Source organism: Aplysia californica, unplaced genomic scaffold, assembly GCF_000002075.1.
Source record: "Aplysia californica isolate F4 #8 unplaced genomic scaffold, AplCal3.0 scaffold01149, whole genome shotgun sequence".
Classification (NCBI taxonomy): domain Eukaryota; kingdom Metazoa; phylum Mollusca; class Gastropoda; order Aplysiida; family Aplysiidae; genus Aplysia; species Aplysia californica.
In genome coordinates, this window is record NW_004798419.1 from 31430 (window position 1) to 55149 (window position 23720).

The 23720-nt window shown below is 38.2% G+C and overlaps 1 protein-coding gene across 3 annotated transcripts in view; it reads left to right on the plus strand.

Moving 5' to 3' along the window:
• Positions 1-23028, plus strand: part of LOC101852447 (5'-3' exonuclease PLD3) — a 33479-nt gene extending 10451 nt beyond the window's left edge. For all 3 annotated transcript variants that reach the window (XM_005111913.3, XM_035973340.1, XM_005111912.3), the window contains 9 exons: positions 12035-12218; positions 13585-13690; positions 15106-15239; positions 15971-16039; positions 17134-17265; positions 18603-18742; positions 19281-19443; positions 21753-21852; positions 22714-23028. In XM_005111913.3, the coding sequence (XP_005111970.1) occupies positions 12035-12218; positions 13585-13690; positions 15106-15239; positions 15971-16039; positions 17134-17265; positions 18603-18742; positions 19281-19443; positions 21753-21852; positions 22714-22880 (1195 nt within the window). In that variant the 3' untranslated portion in view covers positions 22881-23028. The remainder of the gene's footprint in view (positions 1-12034; positions 12219-13584; positions 13691-15105; positions 15240-15970; positions 16040-17133; positions 17266-18602; positions 18743-19280; positions 19444-21752; positions 21853-22713) is intronic.
• The last annotated feature ends 692 nt before the right edge of the window (positions 23029-23720 follow it).

The following is a 23720-nucleotide window of genomic DNA, read 5'->3' on the forward strand; positions in this document are numbered from 1 at the left end:
CGGGTTCGAATCCGGGAAGCGACCAAAAAATGTTCTTCTCTAAAATTGTCTCCTTTCACCTCCTTTCCTGCTCTCTAGCAATGTTCTGTTGTCTGCTTTCGTTTCCACTTTATACCTCCACCCTCTCACCTCCTTTGCCCCCTCCTCTGGGCTCCTGACTCTTTCTGCAGCCTTTCGACTTCTACCCCATGTCTCCTCCTTACTGCTGTCTGTCTGCCACGCCCCTGATCTTCTGGTAGGAAAGATCTACACCTAGTCTTCTCGGACAAGGGCGAAAAATGTCGGAGGGCCCGTGTGCAAGTTGCGCACGTTAAAGATCCCTTGGTGGTTTAAAATCGATAAGAGTAGGCTTTGGCCGCCACCTGGGCAAAATTCAAAATTTTCTTCCAACTGAAAATATTAGGTGTGTCCCGCGCGCTCATATGACCGTATGAAGTTGCGAGCGCCATAAAACACTTACCAAAAAAAAAAAATGAGAATGCAACATAGTGAATTGTTGACATTGGGGTTGCGTGATTGTACTTGTATAGCTTGTTCTTTCTTACTCATATTGACGGCCAATAACTTGTATTACAAAAAGCATGCCCCAAGGGATTGGTCACACATGTGTCGTTACATAAAAAATAAAAGTCATCACTGGGTACAGCCTGTACAACATGTATTAACAGAGACCATTATGAGAGAAGAAATGTTGGTGGCGTCGGTGGCCTAGTGGTTACTTGACTCGTAATCGTGGGGTTGCACTTGCAGGCTCTGGTGCGGTTTGCTTCTTTTCTATCAAACATCTATCGTCTTTATCCCTCCTCCTTCTTTTTTGTGTTTGTTACTCTCCTGTAACGCCTCTATTCTTCGGCACTTATATGACCTTATTGTGTTGCAAGTGCCGTAAAACTCTTACTAAAACTTTAAAAAAGACAATACCATGATTGCGTCTTTTTTTCCCCTTGTTCCAATTTCAGATTCACCCTTGTGGAGAGCATTCCAGAAAATCTTACCTACACTGCATCAGCTCCCATTTTGCTCTCAACCTACGAAGCACACCTAAGAATTCTTCGAAATGCAAAATCATCTATCCACCTCTCTACATTCTACTGGACCCTCCTGGGCAATGATACTGACTTCCATGACTACAGTTCCTATAAGGTAACTATGCGATTTTCAGATGTAAAGCCAGCGTTTTTTATTTTTAGAGTTTTTTAAGTTTACTTTATCTCTTTAAAATTGTATGGTCGTAAAAGACCCTCGCTGAAAATCATAGGGCTCCTGCTGACATGAGGGAAATGTTACAAGACAAAGTAAATAAAAACTAGGTTTTTGTGTTTAAAAAAAAGTATTTTTTATGTACTGCCTATTGTGATGATGTGCATACAGGGATTTAATTTCATTGATAGAAATTACTGCTGTTTTGTAGGTGAATGCAGTGGCATACCGTTTATGTTTTAAAGCTCACCACAAATGTAGCAGGTCAAGTGAATCTGTTATCTAAAATAAACTACAAAAATATTATCTCAACTGATTAAATGGCTAAGGGTGTGAAGTGTTCCTCTCAGTGCATCAGATGAGTGGAACAGTGTCTGCAGATCCTGATTAATGCTGATAAAAGTTTTTGTCCTATTGAAGAGTGACCTACGTGGGATCTCGTTAAAAAATAATACGTTTTTTACCAGCTAGATAATCATATTCACTACAGGTTTAACTTAAGGTGTTGTATTGTAATGGTTATAGTTATAATAACTTTAAATCCCTGAGCTCCCTTGATATGATTTAGATCCTTTCTGAGGTGAGATTTTTTCGTCCTCCCTGTCAAGGCTGTCTCTGGCTGATTCTGATACAGCATCCGAATGGAAAGATGGATTAAATATACTTCCCCATCCTGGAATCGAACCTCTTTCTTTTGTGTTCCACAAAAATAAAGCGAAGCATCAAAATAGCTAAGAAGAACTCTAATAAAGTGAGGCCAACCCTGAAAAATAGAAACACCCTAATGACTGCTAAAATAAGGGTTCTAAAAGGCCATGTGAGGTCAATGCTTCTATGTCTGTGAATGCTGGACAATTACCAAATATGGTAACAAAAAATTTGAAAAATGAAAAAATTAAATAAAAGAAGGAAATCTGAACTTTTTTTTTTTTGACTTGAGAATTTTGAGGAAGAAAAAGAAATCAAATGAGGAAGTCCTGAGAGAAGCCCCCAAAAACTGAGAATGGTTGAATCAACAAAAAGGCTTTGAACATCTTGCTCTCACTGAAAAATCCGAAGGCAAACAAGGCAGGGAACAATTTATTTGGAAGACCTGAACAGATGGATGATGGGGAAACACCAGGATAATTAGGCATGGCAGGATGAAAGCACTTGTGGATGAGCAGAGCTTTCTGGCTTCTCTCTTGGTTTCAGCATTTCTTATTCATGAAGCCTCATATAAGTACACTTCTTTATTTTTTACAATTAATGAAACTGCTCATTAGTACTCTGCATTCCTTTTCAATAATATCTTTTTCCTTGACTAGGGGGAAAGCATCTTCAACAGTATCAATGCAATTGCTAAGGCGGGCAATGTAACAGTGATGCTGGCACAGAACAACTCCAATGCTGACACTGACATTTTGAGTAAAAGTAAGTTCTGTGGTTTTCTTTGCCGGGGGTAAGTACATGGCTTTTCAAAAATCATGTGGCTTTCTTGCGCAAGTTGTTTTCTACTTCGTTGAAGTAGTGAGAATTTATTTTGTGTTAGAAGAACAGAATTTGTAAATCTTCATTTTCTTGTTTAACATTTTGCCGTCACATCTCACCGATCGGTGATGTTTATCACCCAGTGTCTTTGGATTTTCCCCAAAATGCCTTTGCCTTTGATGGCAAGGGTTTTTACTATATGAGCCTTGTGATGGCAAAGTGTTAATCGACTTATAAAACAGGCAAAAGAAAATGGTTTTAAAAATCCCAGATCTTGATTTTTTATTCACTTCTACTGCATAAGTGGTTTTGAGTTGAGGGGGTTTAGTACACAGTATTGAGCACTCTGCCGACTTTTAAAAATTTGTCAATGGTGTTGGCGGGTGCTCTTGTGTGGTTTGCGCTTTCTTCACTTTCAAATATCTGTCATCTTCATCTCTCCTCTTTTTCTTTATTAAATACGTTACTCTCTAGTGGTGCTTTTATATAGTGACTTATATAACTGTAACTAAAACTAAACTGGAGGCTTTTTAGGATTTCAAGAATAAACAACAAAATCCTTGCAAAGCAATAGCCTTTTTGTTCATGTAAAATTCCATGATATCTTACCTAAGAGGGGTGTAAAGTAGTTTGTAGTTTTGAGTTATACAAAGGTCACTGTGAATGACTGTATCACTGTTCAAGTTTTTGCTCATATTGTCACTGGTTTGAGAGAGTCAACAACAGTGGTACAAGTAGGTCTAACAACAGTTAGGGTGGAGCATACGACAGAGCACCCGTGTCAATAGTGTCATGAAACTGTCAGATGAACTCGCTCATCAATGAACAGTTCTCTATATTAGGCTGTTTTGTTTTTAGGACTGATATTGACCTTCATAACATCTTAGAGGTATTGCAATATAAAAGACCAAAAAAGTGGTCACTTAATCGGGTGGTTAGTGGTTGCCTTTTATGGTTAATTCCCATGTCAGAGATATTTGTTAATAAACATATACAGTAGAACCTGCTCTGACACTAACGACCACGTGTGCAAAACATTGCCTGTACAAACTACCATTTCTCACTACCCCCCACCTGACTATTACATGTATGACCACTTTTCTTCTCACAGTTGCAAAAAAAAAGAAAATACAACAATGCATCATGTGACCCTAATAAAAGAAATGAGGTAAAAAAAAAATTACAAGAGTTACTGAATTTCTTGCATCAGTGACGATATATTACAGCTGTATTCCTAGGAGTCAAATGTTTCCCCCCCTTACAGACTGCAAAGTTGTTTTTTATTCATTTTTAGAATGCATGTGTTTACAACAAAAAATGCTAAAAATATTCTATCTCTTTCTTGTTTTTTGTCTCAGATGGTGCTCAAGTGCGTACGGTAGACTTCGAACGTCTGATAGGAGCTGGCGTGTTACACACGAAGATGCATCTGGTGGATGGACAGCATATGTATCTTGGTAGTGCGAACATGGACTGGAGGTCGTACACACAGGTAATGGAGAACATAAAGTAGCTTTTGTCACCGAAAGAAAGTAAGAAACATCTACTACTAAAGTGTGGCGATTTTGTTTTTGTCGGCTCTCACCCAACTTAGGCTGTAAGTTAGAGTCAGAATCTGTTATTGGGTTTTGTTGTGTCGTCCACTACCTGGGAATGTGAGTGACTCCAACTTTTGCAGTTGAAATAATGAAGCCTTTATATATTTAAAGCTAACTAGGGGTAGAAATATGGTTGTGCTCTGAAGTTTCACTTTGTGAGAGTGGTTTTGTAGGTTTTTCTCCATTATACCAACTCATTTTGAAATTCATCTAGTTGTTTCTTACTTAAGCTATAGCAATCCTAAGTTGTCTGGCGAAACATGTTTTTATATTTTCAAGCCATTGAAAAATGTATTCCTGACTTGCACCCTTTAGCTGTATACTGCTTGATCAATAGGTCAATATCAAACCATAGAAAGCTCAAATTCAGTCATCCTCAAACAGAGAAAACAATGTAAAACTATGAGCCATTTCAATATATTTGTGGAAAATGAATCATTTGGTAACAGTGTATAGTATTTTGCATTAGGATACATACAAACAAATGTATTGAGAATGCATTATGGCATATAGATATAATCATTAGCACATTTCAAACTCTCCAGTACAGAAATTTTATTTTAAAAACTTGTCTTGATTTGAAGTGTCATACATTTTCTCATGTTTGTTTTGATTTTTTTTCCAGACCAAAGAGCTAGGAGTCCTTGTGGAAAACTGTCCTTGTTTAGGAAAAGATGCTGAAAAACTCTTCCAGGTGAGATAAGCATCATTCTAAGTGTTTTCAATGTCTTTACTTTAAGATGACTGGCACCACTCTTTTCTGTTTTAACTCATTTTCTATCTTTTCTTTTCTTTTTATACTTTTTGTGGGATTTTAGGGTTGTTTTGTTGTGGGGTTGTTTTGTTTGTTTGTTTGTTGTTGGTTTTTTTTGGGGGGAGGGGTATTCTTGTGTGCAAGCCATCAACATATGTTACAGAATCCAGCTTTCTGTCATTCAGTTTTTGCTTTGCACTGTTACTGTTACAAACTCTCACACCTATAAATCCGTGCTCTAATTTGGGAAGACTTTTCTTCTAATTTCTGATAGAAAGGCACTTTACACAAATTTTGCCGACTTCACCCAGGTGGGAATGGGTACCCAGCTATAGACAGTGAAAGATCTTGTCAGTCTGTTAGTGTCTGAGCGCTTAACCAGCTGCTTGCACTGTATGCTTCCCGGTAAGCTGAGAATGTTTCTGAGTTTTCTATGGTCTGCTGGGGTAATAATATAGTGTAAAGCGCATAGAGCTTCCTTTCGAGTGGGGACATGCACTATACAAATGCTATTTATTATCTCCAGCTTACTTTTATCATTCTTAGATCGTATATTAGAAATTCCCTTCTCATCTGTATCCCTCCTTCCCTTCATTTTTTAACATAAAATAAATAAAGTACAGTATCACCTCTGGCAAAAGTGGTTTTGTTTAGTTACCTGGAATTATAACGTTTATGACTGTACCTGTTTTACATCTCTGCTAGAGATCCATTACTGGCATGCTAATAATACATGTGAAGAACAGGTTTTCTTTTTTTTTTTTGCGAGAGGCTCTTATGTTGGTGATTTGTTTAAAGATTCTGGAAGTATTTTTCTTCCTCTGTGCTACTGAAAATGTTGCTGTGTGTATACATGTATTGTCTTGTGCCATGATGTGGTAAATCTTGTTCTGTCGCCTTCAGAAAAGCGCAATTTTATTATATCATTCTCTCTTCAGTTTGAGGCAACTTTTGTTAAATCTTCATTTTCTTGCACAAAGATGACAGCTTGGCACCTTTGTGTCCTCACTATATTGACTTTAAACTCCTCAAGAGACTTTTTCTTTGTTTTTTCCACTATATGTAAATGTGTGGCATTGTGGTGAAACAAGGTGTATGTCAAAATAATGGAATCAAAAAGAAGGCGTCATTTTTCTGCGCGTTGGGTAATTTTAAAAGTCTTTTTGGTTGAGCTCTACGGCTTTTATGTCTTTTTTAAAACACATTTTAATTTGTAGATAGTACTGACGAACATTGATCAACAAGAAAAATGTTTATTTGCAGTTTCCAAGGACTTTTGTATTTGAAGTCACCAAACTTTGGCTTCTGTTTTCTCGCTAATTTTACCTCTTATACAGGCAACCCTCATTTCCTTCTATTGCAAATATATTGGATTCTATTCTTGATAGATGGGCATTTTTAAAATCAAAAGCAAGGTAAATGAACAAGCTTTAAAATGATACCAATAACACCATATGCCCAAGAAATGACAAGCGCCTGATTCCACCGATTTGCGACACAAATTGCTATCATATTATGATTTCTTAGCTTCTTCTCAGCATCAGACTGTCTTTCTGTCTTGCCTTTTTCCTACACTTAATAGCTATTATCATTTGAATGTGCTTTTTGTCTGTACTCAAAAAACTAAAGCACACTGTTAGGCATCCCCCAAAAACTGAGAATGGTTTTAATAGCTCTCATTTTTAACAGATATTTTCATGCAAAAGAATTCATGTCTACATCTTTCATTTCAACAAAAGTATAGTTTTCTGTATAACCTCTCATCTTTCCACATGGAGTATGTAAGGCATGTAGTTCCCGACAACTGTAATTTGTCCTTTTTGAAAAAAATTCTATGGTGAAGCAGGGTCGTAGACTCAACTTTTTCCATCTAGAGAATTTAGGCTTTCTTCTTTTATCTGCACCCATTGTGCTTTTTTCAAGGTTTCTTCTTTTTAAAAATGCGCTTAACCAGTTTAATGCTGACTTGACAAGGGTGTCTTGACCAGATTTTAATACATAAGTCTTTATTGATACACATGTTTTCATGTAAAGTCTAAAATTTGGGAAAGAGGGAAAGACTAGACTTTTTTCGACTTCTACCCCATGTCTCCAACTAAAACTATTAGAGAATTTAAAGATCCACTCCAACATAAAATGAATCTAAATATGGTCGCTTTTAAGTACAAGCGGGGTAACTGAGACTTCGGGGGTTTCCAGAAATCTTGACCTACACTAAAAGTGGGCATTGCCCTATCTATAGGAGAAGTTGTTTTTTTTTCGGTGTGTATATTTGTTTGGTCAAAGAGAAAACTCTCTTCGTCTTTTTAAGAAACTGAACAAGGGGCAAAAACTTTACCTTCGAGTTTCCCAAAACAGCGTTTTTCGGGATAGCCCGCTTGTACTTATAAGCGACCAAATATGAGCTTTCCATTTATATATTTGATTGTGCTTTGTTGTGCAGGTTGGGAAGGAAGTTATTTACTTTCAAGTTGTAATAAAATTGTTATCTCTAGATAACTGCCAACTGTGAGCTCTTGGCAGGCCAGCTGCCCCGCCCCCACTCCCCTCCCCCTCCCCATGACCCCGCTCTGGGGATTGGCCGAGGGCAAGGGCAAAGGCGTTGTCGTATTTACTGTGTGTGTGTGTGTGTGTGTGTGTGTGTGTGTGTATGTGTGTGTGTGGAGAGAGGGTCAGTTGATGTTTTCAGTCTCTGGATGTACCCCCCAACCCCTAAAAAAAATAAAAAATAACGATGAGGAGTGGAGGAAGAGAGCATTAGATGCACGTATGTTTGTGTGTGTGTGTGTGTGTGTGTGTGGAAGGGAAGGAGAGAGAGAGAGAGAGAGAGAGAGAGAGAGAGAGAGAGAGAGAGAGAGAGAGAGAGAGGGGGGGGGGGCAAAGGAGTAGTGCCCTCAGATACTTGATCTGCCCTTCCTGGTTGTGGTTAATTTACATTTAGATTAATAGAAATAACTGCCTCGGCAGTAAACGTTTTCTTTTAATATATTATCAATCACCTCGTGGCTCCTGTTGTGAGTATTTGCTAGCAAAAGCATATATAGAGGGCTGTGAACACAGCTTGTTTGCCGAGATCTGGTCCCAGGTTCAGTCAGACAGCCTCTAAAATTTTGGCAATGGAGGTCTCAGAAATCATTCAGGTCATGCAGTGATCTGTTGTTTTTTTGTTTTTGTTTATTGTTTGTTGTTTTCTGTGTCAGCGATAAAGAAGTTAATAATTTATAGATTTGTATACCCAGTGATAAGGAAGTTAATAAAGATTTGTATACCCTTTACCTAAGCTGGAGGTACTAAAACTAAGCTGGAGGTACTAAAAGAACAGCATTTATTATTAGTGATAATTATACAGGCAGGCATGCCGTTACTAATGTAAACGCACAGGCTGTTATCTAGTAGTAGTAGTAGTAGTAGTAGTATAGGGTTTTACGGCGCTCGCAACTGCGTAAGGTCACTGTTATCTTAAAAACTGGGTGGAGGTCGACAGGTTGACAGCTAGAAGATATTAAAGTGTTGTGTGACGTTTGACAAAGGAAGGAAGAACGTAGAAGAGAGAGTGATAAAGCGTGCTGATACGTGCGTTGTTGAGTTTTGGGAAAACTTCACAGAGGTTAGAGTCCTCTAATAATGTGTGCTAGTGGGCGGTTGGCGGGTGCTCTGGTGTGGTTTGCTTTCTTTCCTATCAAACGTCTATCGTCTTTATCTACCCTCCCTTTTTTTCGTGTTTGTTACTCTCCTGTAACCTCTAATCTTCGGCACTTATATGACCTTATTGTGTTGCAAGTGCCGTAAAACACTTACTAAAGCAAAAACTAAAATGTGTGTTAATCTAATAATAGTCCATCGGTTACATTTTTATGAATAATAACACATCTTCCTCAAGCTACTGTTATGCTTTTTATTCAAAACTAAAATGTGTGCTAATCTAATAATAGCCCATCGGTTACATTTTTATGAATAATAACACATCTTCCTCAAGCTACTGTTATGCTTTTTATTCAAAATATTAATAAAACATCTAACAAAAGTTTTTGTTATCTCCCCCCCCCCCCCATTTTCCTCCAAGCCCTTTTCTGTCTCTTGCTATTATCTATCTCTAAAAGTTAATTTAGAAAATTTGGTAAAGGTCATGTGACCACTTCAGTTATTCTGTTATGAACTTTTGACCTTTGCCCAAGTACTGTACGGCTCCACTTTAGAGAGCGCCTGTTGCCAACTGAAATTGCCGTGTTGTAGGAGACTGTAGAGTGGTTTTGTTTTAGTAAGAGCTTTATGCAAGACAATTAGGTCATATATGTGTCGGAGATTAGAGGTGCTACTAGAGAGTAAGAAAGACCAAAGACAAAAAAAGGGGGGGGGGGGGGGGTAGAGAGATATAAGGACCATAGATGTTTGATAGAAAAGGAGCAAACCACACCAGAGCTCCCCCCAACCACCCGCCTGTAACTTGTAACGTGGCTTTAAATGTGCTAAATGATGTCAATTGTCTATCATTTCTAGTGAGCATGAGGTGGGTGTTGTAGTAAAGTCAACATTTCTGTTTAAGTGAGCAGTAATAATTGTGCTGAATTATGTCTGTTTCCTATAATTTCCAGTGAGTAGAAGATTGGTGTTTTGGTTAAGTCTGCTTTTGTACAATGTCAGGCCCTACTGCTCCGTAAGACTACCCTCTGTTGACAGTGAGCTACGTCTAAAAATTTGTATCCTAAATTATTTTTCAGGCATACGTTTTTGTTGGGGGGAGGGGGGTGGTCGGTGTTTGGTTTTTAGTTGTCATTGTTGGGTTGTTTTTTTAGTAAACGTTTTGCAATCTTTAACGTATGTAACTTGCATATGGGACGTCCAAGATTTTTTCACCCTTGTCCGAGAAGGCTGGGTGTAGATCTTTCGTACCATAAGATCAGGGGTGTGGCTGAAACTGAAAGTCAGCAGGCTGTAAGAAGGAGCCAATGAGTAACAGTAGAAAGGCTGTAGAAAGAGTCAGGAGCCCAGAGGAGGCGGCAAAGGAGGTGTGGGCTGGGGGCAGAAAGTGGCGACGAAAGGAGATATCAGAACGTCGTTAGAGAGCTGGAAAGGATGTGAAAGGAGAACAACATTTTAGAAGAGAAATTTTTTTGTCGCTATCTGGATTTGAACCCGGGATCTATTGAAGGAGAAGTGAACACCTTAACCTCTAGACCTCGAGAGCTCCCTTGTATGTAAGTGGTACACGTACATGTACTCTTCTTCACAGTGTTCTGGTGTATTTTTGTTTTTCTGCAACCTGCTCGGACACAATTTCGATAGCAACGAAATGAACCAATTATTCTTTTCTCTTCGTTTTGTCTTGTGTTTTTTTTGTTTTGTTTTTGTTTATTTTTTAAGTAAATTTTTGGGGTACCTTTTTATTATTTGAATTGAGAAAAGAAATGTTGGTGGCGTCGGTAGTCTAGGGTTACTGGATTCGTTATCGTGAGATGGCAGGCTTGTTGGTTCGAGGGTCAGCTCGATCGATCGTGGTGTCCCCGGGAAAGGCATTTGTTACTCTCTTTTAACAGCTCTAATCTTCGGCCCTTCTTGGACCTTAGTGTGCCCGAGAACTCCTACTAAGACAATTTTGTACTGTCAAAATTGTTTTTTGGGGGAAGGGGACGGGGGCAGATAAAGTTTCACAACCAATAACAAATAATAATTGAGGATAACAAATGGGCAATGCACCCATACTAATGTCTATGAAAAGAATAAATTACCAAAGCATTAGTATTACGCAACAAGATTTTTTGGGGTATATTTTGTTTGGTTTTTAATCAATTTAATGGTTCAAGACGAATGAAGGACAAGGTAGTAATGATAATAAGCTAGTTTTTATATGGAGACTTAGTTTACTATCTTTATAATAACATGGATTACACTGTATTTGAGTCCACAAAAATAGCTTTCTTTGAATTTAACATGAAAACAAAACATTCCCTATATTTCGTGATTCATGATATACCCAAGACTTTTAGGTGCGCTTAGAATACATGGGGGCTCTCGTAACCTAGAGGTTAAGGTGTTGGCCTCTCATTCAAAGGCCCCGGGTTCGAATCCGGGAAGCGACCGAAAAATGTTTTTCTCTAAAATTGTCTCCTTTCACCTCCTTTCCTGCTCTCTAGCAATGTTCTGTTGTCTGCTTTCGTTTCCACTTTATACCTCCACCCTCTCACCTCCTTTGCCCCCTCCTCTGGGCTCCTGACTCTTTCTGCAGCCTTTCTACTGCTACTCCTTGGCTCCTCCTTACTGCTGTCTGTCTGCCACGCCCCTGATCTTCTGGTAGGAAAGATCTACACCTAGTCTTCTCGGACAAGGGCGAAAAATGTCGGAGGGCCCGTGTGCAAGTTGCGCACGTTAAAGATCCCTTGGTGGTTTAAAATCGATAAGAGTAGGCTTTGGCCGCCACCTGGGCAAAATTCAAAATTTTCTTCCAACTGAAAATATTAGGTGTGTCCCGCGCGCTCATATGACCGTATGAAGTTGCGAGCGCCATAAAACACTTACCAAAAAAAAAAAATGAGAATGCAACATAGTGAATTGTTGACATTGGGGTTGCGTGATTGTACTTGTATAGCTTGTTCTTTCTTACTCATATTGACGGCCAATAACTTGTATTACAAAAAGCATGCCCCAAGGGATTGGTCACACATGTGTCGTTACATAAAAAATAAAAGTCATCACTGGGTACAGCCTGTACAACATGTATTAACAGAGACCATGATGAGAGAAGAAATGTTGGTGGCGTCGGTAGTCTAGTTGTTACTTGACTCGTTATCGTGAGATTGCACTTGCAGGCTCTGGTGCGGTTTGCTCCTTTTCTATCAAACATCTATCGTCTTTATCTCTCCTCCTTCTTTTTTGTGTATGTTACTCTCTTGTAACGCCTCTATTCTTCGGCATTTATATTACCTTATTGTGTTGCAAGTGCCGTAAAACTCTTACTAAAACTTTAAAAAAGACAATACCATGATTGCGTCTTTTTTTCCCCTTGTTCCAATTTCAGATTCACCCTTGTGGAGAGCATTCCAGAAAATCTCACCTACCCTGCATCAGCTCCCATTTTGCTCTCAACCTACGAAGCACACCTAAGAATTCTTCGAAATGCAAAATCATCTATCCACCTCTCTACATTCTACTGGACCCTCCTGGGCAATGATACTGACTTCCATGACTACAGTTCCTATAAGGTAACTATGCGATTTTCAGATGTAAAGCCAGCGTTTTTTATTTTTAGAGTTTTTTAAGTTTACTTTATCTCTTTAAAATTGTATGGTCGTAAAAGACCCTCGCTGAAAATCATAGGGCTCCTGCTGACATGAGGGAAATGTTACAAGACAAAGTAAATAAAAACTAGGTTTTTGTGTTTAAAAAAAAGTATTTTTTATGTACTGCCTATTGTGATGATGTGCATACAGGGATTTAATTTCATTGATAGAAATTACTGCTGTTTTGTAGGTGAATGCAGTGGCATACCGTTTATGTTTTAAAGCTCACCACAAATGTAGCAGGTCAAGTGAATCTGTTATCTAAAATAAACTACAAAAATATTATCTCAACTGATTAAATGGCTAAGGGTGTGAAGTGTTCCTCTCAGTGCATCAGATGAGTGGAACAGTGTCTGCAGATCCTGATTAATGCTGATAAAAGTTTTTGTCCTATTGAAGAGTGACCTACGTGGGATCTCGTTAAAAAATAATACGTTTTTTACCAGCTAGATAATCATATTCACTACAGGTTTAACTTAAGGTGTTGTATTGTAATGGTTATAGTTATAATAACTTTAAATCCCTGAGCTCCCTTGATATGATTTAGATCATTTAAGAGGTGAGATTTTTTCGTCCTCCCTGTCAAGGCTGTCTCTGGCTGATTCTGATACAGCATCCGAATGGAAAGATGGATTAAATATACTTCCCCATCCTGGAATCGAACCTCTTTCTTTTGTGTTCCACAAAAATAAAGCGAAGCATCAAAATAGCTAAGAAGAACTCTAATAAAGTGAGGCCAACCCTGAAAAATAGAAACACCCTAATGACTGCTAAAATAAGGGTTCTAAAAGGCCATGTGAGGTCAATGCTTCTATGTCTGTGAATGCTGGACAATTACCAAATATGGTAACAAAAAATTTGAAAAATGAAAAAATTAAATAAAAGCAACAGATATGTGGATTTTTTTTTTTTTGACTTGAGAATTTTGAGGAAGAAAAAGAAATCAAATGAGGAAGTCCTGAGAGAAGCCCGCAACAAATGAGGATGGTTGAATCAACAAAAAGGCTTTGAACATCTTGCTCTCACTGAAAAATCCGAAGGCAAACAAGGCAGGGAACAATTTATTTGGAAGACCTGAACAGATGGATGATGGGGAAACACCAGGATAATTAGGCATGGCAGGATGAAAGCACTTGTGGATGAGCAGAGCTTTCTGGCTTCTCTCTTGGTTTCAGCATTTCTTATTCATGAAGCCTCATATAAGTACACTTCTTTATTTTTTACAATTAATGAAACTGCTCATTAGTACTCTGCATTCCTTTTCAATAATATCTTTTTCCTTGACTAGGGGGAAAGCATCTTCAACAGTATCAATGCAATTGCTAAGGCGGGCAATGTAACAGTGATGCTGGCACAGAACAACTCCAATGCTGACACTGACATTTTGAGTAAAAGTAAGTTCTGTGGTTTTCTTTGCCGGGGGTAAGTACATGGCTTTTCAAAAATCATGTGGCTTTCTTGCGCAAGTTGTTTTCTACTTCGTTGAAGTAGTGAGAATTTATTTTGTGTTAGAAGAACAGAATTTGTAGATCTTCATTTTTTTGTTTAACATTTTGCCGTCACATCTCACCGATCGGTGATGTTTATCACCCAGTGTCTTTGGATTTTCCCCAAAATGCCTTTGCCTTTGATGGCAAGGGTTTTTACTATATGAGCCTTGTGATGGCAAAGTGTTAATCGACTTATAAAACAGGCAAAAGAAAATGGTTTTAAAAATCCCAGATCTTGATTTTTTATTCACTTCTACTGCATAAGTGGTTTTGAGTTGAGGGGGTTTAGTACACAGTATTGAGCACTCTGCCGACTTTTAAAAATTTGTCAATGGTGTTGGCGGGTGCTCTTGTGTGGTTTGCGCTTTCTTCACTTTCAAATATCTGTCATCTTCATCTCTCCTCTTTTTCTTTATTAAATACGTTACTCTCTAGTGGTGCTTTTATATAGTGACTTATATAACTGTAACTAAAACTAAACTGGAGGCTTTTTAGGATTTCAAGAATAAACAACAAAATCCTTGCAAAGCAATAGCCTTTTTGTTCATGTAAAATTCCATGATATCTTACCTAAGAGGGGTGTAAAGTAGTTTGTAGTTTTGAGTTATACAAAGGTCACTGTGAATGACTGTATCACTGTTCAAGTTTTTGCTCATATTGTCACTGGTTTGAGAGAGTCAACAACAGTGGTACAAGTAGGTCTAACAACAGTTAGGGTGGAGCATACGACAGAGCACCCGTGTCAATAGTGTCATGAAACTGTCAGATGAACTCGCTCATCAATGAACAGTTCTCTATATTAGGCTGTTTTGTTTTTAGGACTGATATTGACCTTCATAACATCTTAGAGGTATTGCAATATAAAAGACCAAAAAAGTGGTCACTTAATCGGGTGGTTAGTGGTTGCCTTTTATGGTTAATTCCCATGTCAGAGATATTTGTTAATAAACATATACAGTAGAACCTGCTCTGACACTAACGACCACGTGTGCAAAACATTGCCTGTACAAACTACCATTTCTCACTACCCCCCACCTGACTATTACATGTATGACCACTTTTCTTCTCACAGTTGCAAAAAAAAAGAAAATACAACAATGCATCATGTGACCCTAATAAAAGAAATGAGGTAAAAAAAAAATTACAAGAGTTACTGAATTTCTTGCATCAGTGACGATATATTACAGCTGTATTCCTAGGAGTCAAATGTTTCCCCCCCTTACAGACTGCAAAGTTGTTTTTTATTCATTTTTAGAATGCATGTGTTTACAACAAAAAATGCTAAAAATATTCTATCTCTTTCTTGTTTTTTGTCTCAGATGGTGCTCAAGTGCGTACGGTAGACTTCGAACGTCTGATAGGAGCTGGCGTGTTACACACGAAGATGCATCTGGTGGATGGACAGCATATGTATCTTGGTAGTGCGAACATGGACTGGAGGTCGTACACACAGGTAATGGAGAACATAAAGTAGCTTTTGTCACCGAAAGAAAGTAAGAAACATCTACTACTAAAGTGTGGCGATTTTGTTTTTGTCGGCTCTCACCCAACTTAGGCTGTAAGTTAGAGTCAGAATCTGTTATTGGGTTTTGTTGTGTCGTCCACTACCTGGGAATGTGAGTGACTCCAACTTTTGCAGTTGAAATAATGAAGCCTTTATATATTTAAAGCTAACTAGGGGTAGAAATATGGTTGTGCTCTGAAGTTTCACTTTGTGAGAGTGGTTTTGTAGGTTTTTCTCCCTTATACCAACTCATTTTGAAATTCATCTAGTTGTTTCTTACTTAAGCTATAGCAATCCTAAGTTGTCTGGCGAAACATGTTTTTATATTTTCAAGCCATTGAAAAATGTATTCCTGACTTGCACCCTTTAGCTGTATACTGCTTGATCAATAGGTCAATATCAAACCATAGAAAGCTCAAATTCAGTCATCCTCAAACAGAGAAAACAATGTAAAACTATGAGCCATTTCAATATATTTGTGGAAAATGAATCATTTGGTAACAGTGTATAGTATTTTGCATTAGGATACATACAAACAAATGTATTGAGAATGCATTATGGCATATAGATATAATCATTAGCACATTTCAAACTCTCCAGTACAGAAATTTTATTTTAAAAACTTGTCTTGATTTGAAGTGTCATACATTTTCTCATGTTTGTTTTGATTTTTTTTCCAGACCAAAGAGCTAGGAGTCCTTGTGGAAAACTGTCCTTGTTTAGGAAAAGATGCTGAAAAACTCTTCCAGGTGAGATAAGCATCATTCTAAGTGTTTTCAATGTCTTTACTTTAAGATGACTGGCACCACTCTTTTCTGTTTTAACTCATTTTCTATCTTTTCTTTTCTTTTTATACTTTTTGTGGGATTTTAGGGTTGTTTTGTTGTGGGGTTGTTTTGTTTGTTTGTTTGTTGTTGGTTTTTTTTGGGGGGAGGGGTATTCTTGTGTGCAAGCCATCAACATATGTTACAGAATCCAGCTTTCTGTCATTCAGTTTTTGCTTTGCACTGTTACTGTTACAAACTCTCACACCTATAAATCCGTGCTCTAATTTGGGAAGACTTTTCTTCTAATTTCTGATAGAAAAGCACTTTGCTCACATTTTCCTCACTTTACCCAGGTGGGAATAGGTACCCAGCTGTAGACAGTGAACAATGAAAGATCTTGTCACTTTGTTAGTGTTTGAGCGATTCTTATTCAGCTGCTCGCACTGTATGCTTCCCAGGAAACCATTAACATTTTTGAGTGTTTTTAGGTCTGCTAGGGTAATAATAGAAATGTAAAGCACATAGAGTTTGCTGTTGAGCTTTGTAATTCGCTATATAACTGCAATTATCGTTTTATTATTATTATTTTTATTATTATTATTATTATTGTTACCTGTATTATTATTATTATTATAAGAAAATAAAGAAACAGAATGAGGTCATGTAAATAACACTAATGAAATTAAGTGATATATTCAAAACACCTTGCTTTGCTGGGGTCGGGAGAGGTGAGTAAATTTCTTGATCTAAATTGAGTACCTTTCACAGTGAATCTCAGACAAGGTAGATCAACTTTTATTCTTGCCTCTAATCAGGTGAATGCCTAGGTTATGCATGTTTGAATTTTATTTATTTTTTAAATTTTGTAGGGGGCGGGTGTTTGTTGTTTTTTTTGTTTAAAAAATTAGCTTGCAGACATTATTCATTTATATCTTGTATTATAGTGAACTTCAATTCAGTTAGCTGACGAGCTGCATAGTCCATCTATTTTGAGGGAATCAGTTTCCAACCTGTTTTCACCTAACTACTGTACTTTTTTGTTCTTCCAAATTTCCCCACTGTTCGGTGGCAAATAGGTGTACTGGTACCTGGGCAAGCCTGATGCTGAGGTGCCCAAACACTGGCCCGAGCAGTACAGTACAAACATCAACATGAGCGACCCAGTCCTTGTTCCCTTCAACGACACAAAGGCCCCTGTCTACCTTGCTGTAAGTTTGTTAGTACATCGTACTCTGTGCAGGGAAAATTTAGTTGGGTCAGAGTTTAGGGGACATTTTTTTTTAAGTTCTTGAAGAGAAAGAATAAAGAAGTTTATATCGTCTGCAAGCTGTCCAAATGTTCTCAGCCCAGGAAGCAGAATTTTTGCGGGATAGAGAAAAAAAAAAGATTTCTTTTTTTTTTTTTAAGTTATATCAACATTAGGTATATCTTTTTACCTTTTTTCAGTGTTTACAATTTGAATTTTACCAAAACATTTCTTAAGCACATGCAACCAATACCAAAGATTTAGAAACCACAAGATTCTACACACAAGACAGACCTTCCTGACCTTTGTGATAGAGGTGCTTGATGGAAAAGAACAAGAGAAAGCAGAGACAGTGTACCAAAGTATCACTCAACTATGGTCTCACACATTTTTATTTTTCATTAAACCATATAGGCTACAGCTCACCCAGATTCTGGTGTTTCCTTCAACTCTACACTGTTTTTCAAGATACAGTCCTTTTTTCGCCCGCAAGGCAATCTTTTTCAAATTTTTATTTATTGGCTCAAAAACCTTTTAATTTTAAGTCCATTTAAAAACTCATTGTTGTGTGGATTTTACCTGTCCCTGTTGTTTTATGCAAAAAAATTCTGAAATTATGCAAACTGAGCCCAAAAATGTGAAATTATGCGATTCTGTTAATTTTAACAAAGACAGATAAAGGAAAATAATAAGAAAATATGCAAAAAATGTTCAAATTTTGCTAAATTATGCGGGGTACATAAAACCACGGGGACAGTTTTACTGAAAAATGTTGATTAAATGCTCAAAAATTGTAATTTTTCAGTTTCCAAGGTTTCTCAAGCTTTGAAAATCACTCACTTTGGCGACCATTTTCTCGCTAATTTTACCTCTGAAAGCTGACGATTCCACCTCCTTCAGTCGCAAAAATCTTGACTTTTACCTCAGATTGATGGGTATTTTTTTTTTCCGTCGAAAGCAAGACAAATGAACAGGCTTGAAGTTAGTACCAATATCTCCACATACCCAAAACCTGACGAGCGCCTGATTCCACCTCATCGTGACACATTTGAAAAAATGGCATGCTGTTTCCTAAAAGTTGAGAGACTATGTATTTCATTAAGCTACTCTGTAAAAATCAGTCGGCTGAGATTAAGTAGAAAAAAAAACAGGCACAAAGAGAAAGGAGATAGGGCCATTGTAATTGTTGTTGTTGTTGTTATTGATCCAGCAACAGCTGGGCTCTCGCCCTTCTGTCCAATGCCATGTAGTGATAAGTGCTGGCCATTTTAATTAAAACAATATATTTTTTTCTTTCAGAGCTCTCCGCCTTCATTCTGCCCCGACGGCCGCACCAGTGATATTGACGCTCTTCTTGAAGTTGTCAGGAGCGCCAAAGACTTCATTTACATTTCTGTCATGGACTATTTTCCTGCTATTATTTACAAAAAACCTTATAGGTAGTTTAGTTTTATATTTCTTAGTTATTGGTAAAATAGATAAACTTTGTAGTGTTTTATTTTTTTAATTTTTTTTTTAAATGTGCCTCATTGCAGACTTGAACAAAAATTAAGGTGTGTTGGTATTTTTTCATGACAAAGCTAGTTCTAGAACTTGCCGGTAGTGAAAAACTTTACACTTATTTATGGGTCTTCAGAAAGAATTAATTATAAATTTGTTTTTATTCAAAATTAAGCATAGGCATGGAAGGGGTGGTGGGGGGGGGGGGGGGGGGGGGGGGAGAAGGATGTTCATAATATGTTCAACATTGCGGAAAGTTTCGTTAACAAACCACTCAACTAGATATGGCAATTGTAGGGCTAATATTATGTCATGCAATATTACAAACAGCAATAAATGTTGAAATAAACTTGCCTCTGACTGGCTACTTCCTTGATATGTTTTGTGTTTTACAATTGTTTTGTTTTTTTTCAGAAAAATTACTTTAAATTTTCATAAACTCTGTGTAAGAGGGGTTTTTTTTTTTTCCTTTTGCAGGTTTTGGCCTGTAATCGATGACGCTCTGAGAAGGGCAGTGATTGACCGTGATGTAACTCTCTACCTGATGGCAGCCCACTGGGCACATACACATGGCGACATGTACGGTTACCTCAAGTCTCTGGACGACATGAATAGAGTTTACAGAGGAAAAGTGGTAGTTGTAAGTGCAGGGTACCTATGTGTACTCGTTATCTTTATATTTATTCAGTCGCACCAATGGCTTGATGGTTTGGAAGATATACATTATTTATGTTATTTACAACTGTGGTTATTGCACAATAATTGAGCGACAAATGATATCATGTTTTTTACAAGGCAGCCAGTAGTTTCACGACATGCCGCGCAAAAAAAATTTCAGCGCATTTTCACGACCTGTCAAAGACATACCAGCTCTTACCGCAGAGGTCTATCTAGATTTTCTAAGCAATTTTTTTTCGGAAGATCTAGATCTTGTTTCCGATTTTGGTCTTGTTCTAACGTCATTCCGATTAACCCACTCGTACCATAACGGCCGCTTCCGTTTCATAAGCCTAGTACCATTACGGCCGTAGCCGGCCGCGCGCTAGTAGCATTGTTTTTAGGGAAGTGTTCACGCTTGGTAACCATCGTATTTAACCCGCATTTCAACCAAAATAGATAATTATTCTCTCATTGAGAGCAGCAGGGACATAACTCTGGAAATTTTAGTTGGACTAAATTCAATGTAAACAAACTGCAGCTCACACGGGTCGCGCAAGCTAAGAGTAAGCGAGCGTTTTTCGCAAGCCACCGGCATCGCGTTCGGACTGATTTAGGCGAACTTTTGGATAATTTTAATGAAAATATCAGTGCTGGGGGAGAAAACCCACAGAAAGGTAGCAACTGAAGTGAAAGTGACATTGATGGTGATCTAATTGTGCCTTTGGGGGGTGATTCGGACAATGAGAATGAGGTCAATGAGGAGCATATGACTAGTTCTAGACCTAGATCTACAACTCGGCTGATTTTATCTTCAATTATGAAATACAGTCAACACACACAATAAACAAGTAATTTTTTAATTAAAATTTATTCATTTGTGAAGAACTTGTTATAAGATTTTTTTAAATCAATGGATTGGTTATTTTATAATGATTTTTTCAAAATACCCACTACATTACAAACATGGATTTATTCCCCTTTGCGTGGTCCTGAGCCATCTTCCTACTGGAAATCCAATGGTACTGAGTGGGTTAATGTGTCCAAACCACCGGATTTGCAATACAATAGGTGCCGAGAGTGCTTCCGACACCAACTTTCCCTTGCAAAACCCGTAACCTAGATCTACATCCCGAAATCTTGGAAAAGAGAGAGGGAGAGAGAGAGAGACAGACAAACAGACAGACGACAGACAGATAGAGAAAAGGAGGGGGGGGGGGCACACTTGCTTTCTTGCTTCTCAGGCGGTAGATCTAGAATCCCACCCTCGGCAAGAAATTATAGGCCTATTTGTGCCCGCTCAACCGTTGTCCCTCTGCGCGACTCTGTCGTGAAAATAAAGGCTACCAAAATAAATATTTTTTTCAAATAAGTGAAATTGTACTCTGGTTTTGGCATTCCACAATCGAACGCGTAAAAAATGGTGGAAAATGAGAGTAGAATCTATTGGATTGGTGATCATACCGTCAGGATTGATGTTCCCGGATTTGCATAGTCTACCGTACTGTAAGAGATGCGATGACAAATTGAATAATAGCAGCAATGGAAAAATGCCATTTTCAACCCTCAGAAAGCTTTAATAAACCGTTGTTAAAGAGATATGAACACAAACAGTACTGCCACTCCGCTGGGTAGTGTTTCGACTCGTCTTTGATTGTGTCGTTCTTGGCGGTGACTGATTTCGAGGATTTTTTGCTGAAAACATACTTTGTACCGCAAGGGCCTCGGGCGAAAGGGAAACGATGACCAAGTTGTCCTCGAGTTGTGGAAGGTAACAAGTAACCGCCGTAAAAATTGTAGAAAGAAGAAACAACATGCAATAAACGAAATGTAGCTAAAGACTCTAATCTTTTTAATTAAAACTGAAAATAATTATTTTGGCCCCTAAAAAGAGTGCCAGTATCTGGCAACATCCGATGTAAACAAGTTTTTCCTGCCAAATGCTGTGCTGGGTGCAAAGCCGTTCTCTGAGAATATACGCTCTTGGGATGGTGGGAGGTACAAGTGCTGCTAAAAATATACGTTCGTGGGGCTGGAAGGGTTAACCCGCAACAAGCCACATGTCTGCTCTTGTCTAAGGAAACGTTGAATTGAGATGGTTTCAACTCAGCAGAGTTTGTTGAAAATTACGGTAATCTATATCAGCTATAGTTTATGATATAATTATGTGTTCTGAAGTAGACATACTACTCTGCATTTTTAATCATTCTTCCACTAACAGATTTGACATGGGCTTTGACCCCATACCAATTTTTATCACAGACAAACCCAAGTTCACATTCTTTATTTCAGAAACTATTTACTGTTCCTGCCACTCCAGAGCAAAAAAAGATTCCCTTCGCCCGTGTCGACCACTGCAAGTACATGGTGACTGACCAGCATGCCTATATTGGTGAGAGATTCATGATTTTTGTACAGGGATGACATTCTTCTTGCTTTCATCAGAAGTCGATATTTCAAACATTCTGATTGATTTTGAAAATTATGTAGATCGCTGTTGGCAGAACAATGTGATCGCCAAAATGCACTCGAGGAAATTATACAGAGATGGGAAAAAAACTGTCTCAGTAATGACATGGAATGAACTTTAGGTAGCACAGATCATGTTAGAAGTCAGAAAACTGACCATAGTAAGGCAACATCATTTGCTTTTATTTTGAGATTTGACTTGAATTACAAAGTTCTATCCAACATTTTTGGCGATTTTGAATTACTAAGACCATGAGATCAGAAACCAAATGTTCTATCTGCTCTGTCAAAATTGTAAGATTATTCAGACTCGTTATCAAGATTCAAAGAATTGTATTCGAAAAAGCTTGACATGTTGTGTAACTCAAAATCTACAACGTCAAATTTCTCAAATTTCTCAAATCTAAGTACCGAGCAGAAAGAGCTTTGTAATTCTGAGGTAGTGAGTTAGCTGACTGTGCTCGGGGATTATGAGAATGACAGATTTTCTAAATCTACAACCACTGAGAGTCTTTGTTGTTTTCTACCGAGTTCCCCATTAGTTAGTGAATCGCACTTGAGTCTATAGTGTGCAACGATGAAGAGCGTGACCTTCACTGCATAGATGCCGATGTCACAATGTCAAGAATTTTTCCTGTCAGCCAAGGAGAGTTTCAAAGAGAAAAGGAATTGAACGATGAAAGAGACATGAGCTTGTGTAATTGTAAAAAAAATTGTTTAATATATTTTTAATTTTTTTGTTGTTGCTCAGCCTGTGATTTCCACTTTCCACCTCCCTTCTCAGGAACTTCCAACTGGTCTGGAGACTATTTCACTGCCACGGGAGGACTCAGCTTTGTCATCGAACAGCCGAAGAACAAGACTGTTAATGAAAACGGCAATATACGGCAGCAACTGGAAGATGTGTTTCTCAGGGATTTTTTTTCTGAATACTCTAAAATTGTTAACTGAGAGCATACTGTAGTCAAGTTTCTCTTACCTTATGATGCTTTGATGGGCTCTTGTTTGAGTGGACCCAGTTCTAGTTGTTTTTTATGGGTTTTTTTAGAAATGCTAGCAAGGTTGTTTTAACTCACTTCAGACGGGTCACACAACAGTTGCGTGACCCCCGCCGCGACGCTCGCGACGGGTCACACGAGCCCTGCGTGACCAACTTTGGAATTTTTTTTTCGCTCTACAAATCACGCACGGATCGCGAGACCCGCCTCGTACCCTTGTTTGGCCAAGCCTGAGCTACTTAGACTTCGTTTCGTATCTCTGGGGCCGGTAGTTTTTAAGTTATTGAAGGTGAAGGACAGTGACCCCAACTGGGGTTGAACAGACCGGAACTCGCGCTTTGTTTTTTTCTATACAGCTCATAGTAATCCGACAGTCGCGTCGTAGTAACGGTCGAAGAAGTCGCATGAACCAGAATCACATAATTTCGCCGTTTTCTATAATTCTGTACGTTTTACTAGTTTTAGTGTCTCAGAATATGATGTGTCTAATAGTTAGGATCCTGGATATGTACCTGAACACGGCCCGAGTCGTAGTTTTAGGGCTAGATCTAGCACTAGTACCGGTGTTGTTTTTCGCGCAACGAAATCACAACGCCGTGCCGTACATCTGTCTATGTATTTTCAGTGTATGGGTCTGAATCAATGCACAGAGCAGCTTTTATATATTCACCAAACACTCGCACATGTATACAAATCAAACCAGAACACTTTGAACTTTAATTTTTGTTGTTGTAGTGAATTTCATTCCACTTGTCACATCTCTGGAAATTTTTTGGAAAATCAAATTCATGCC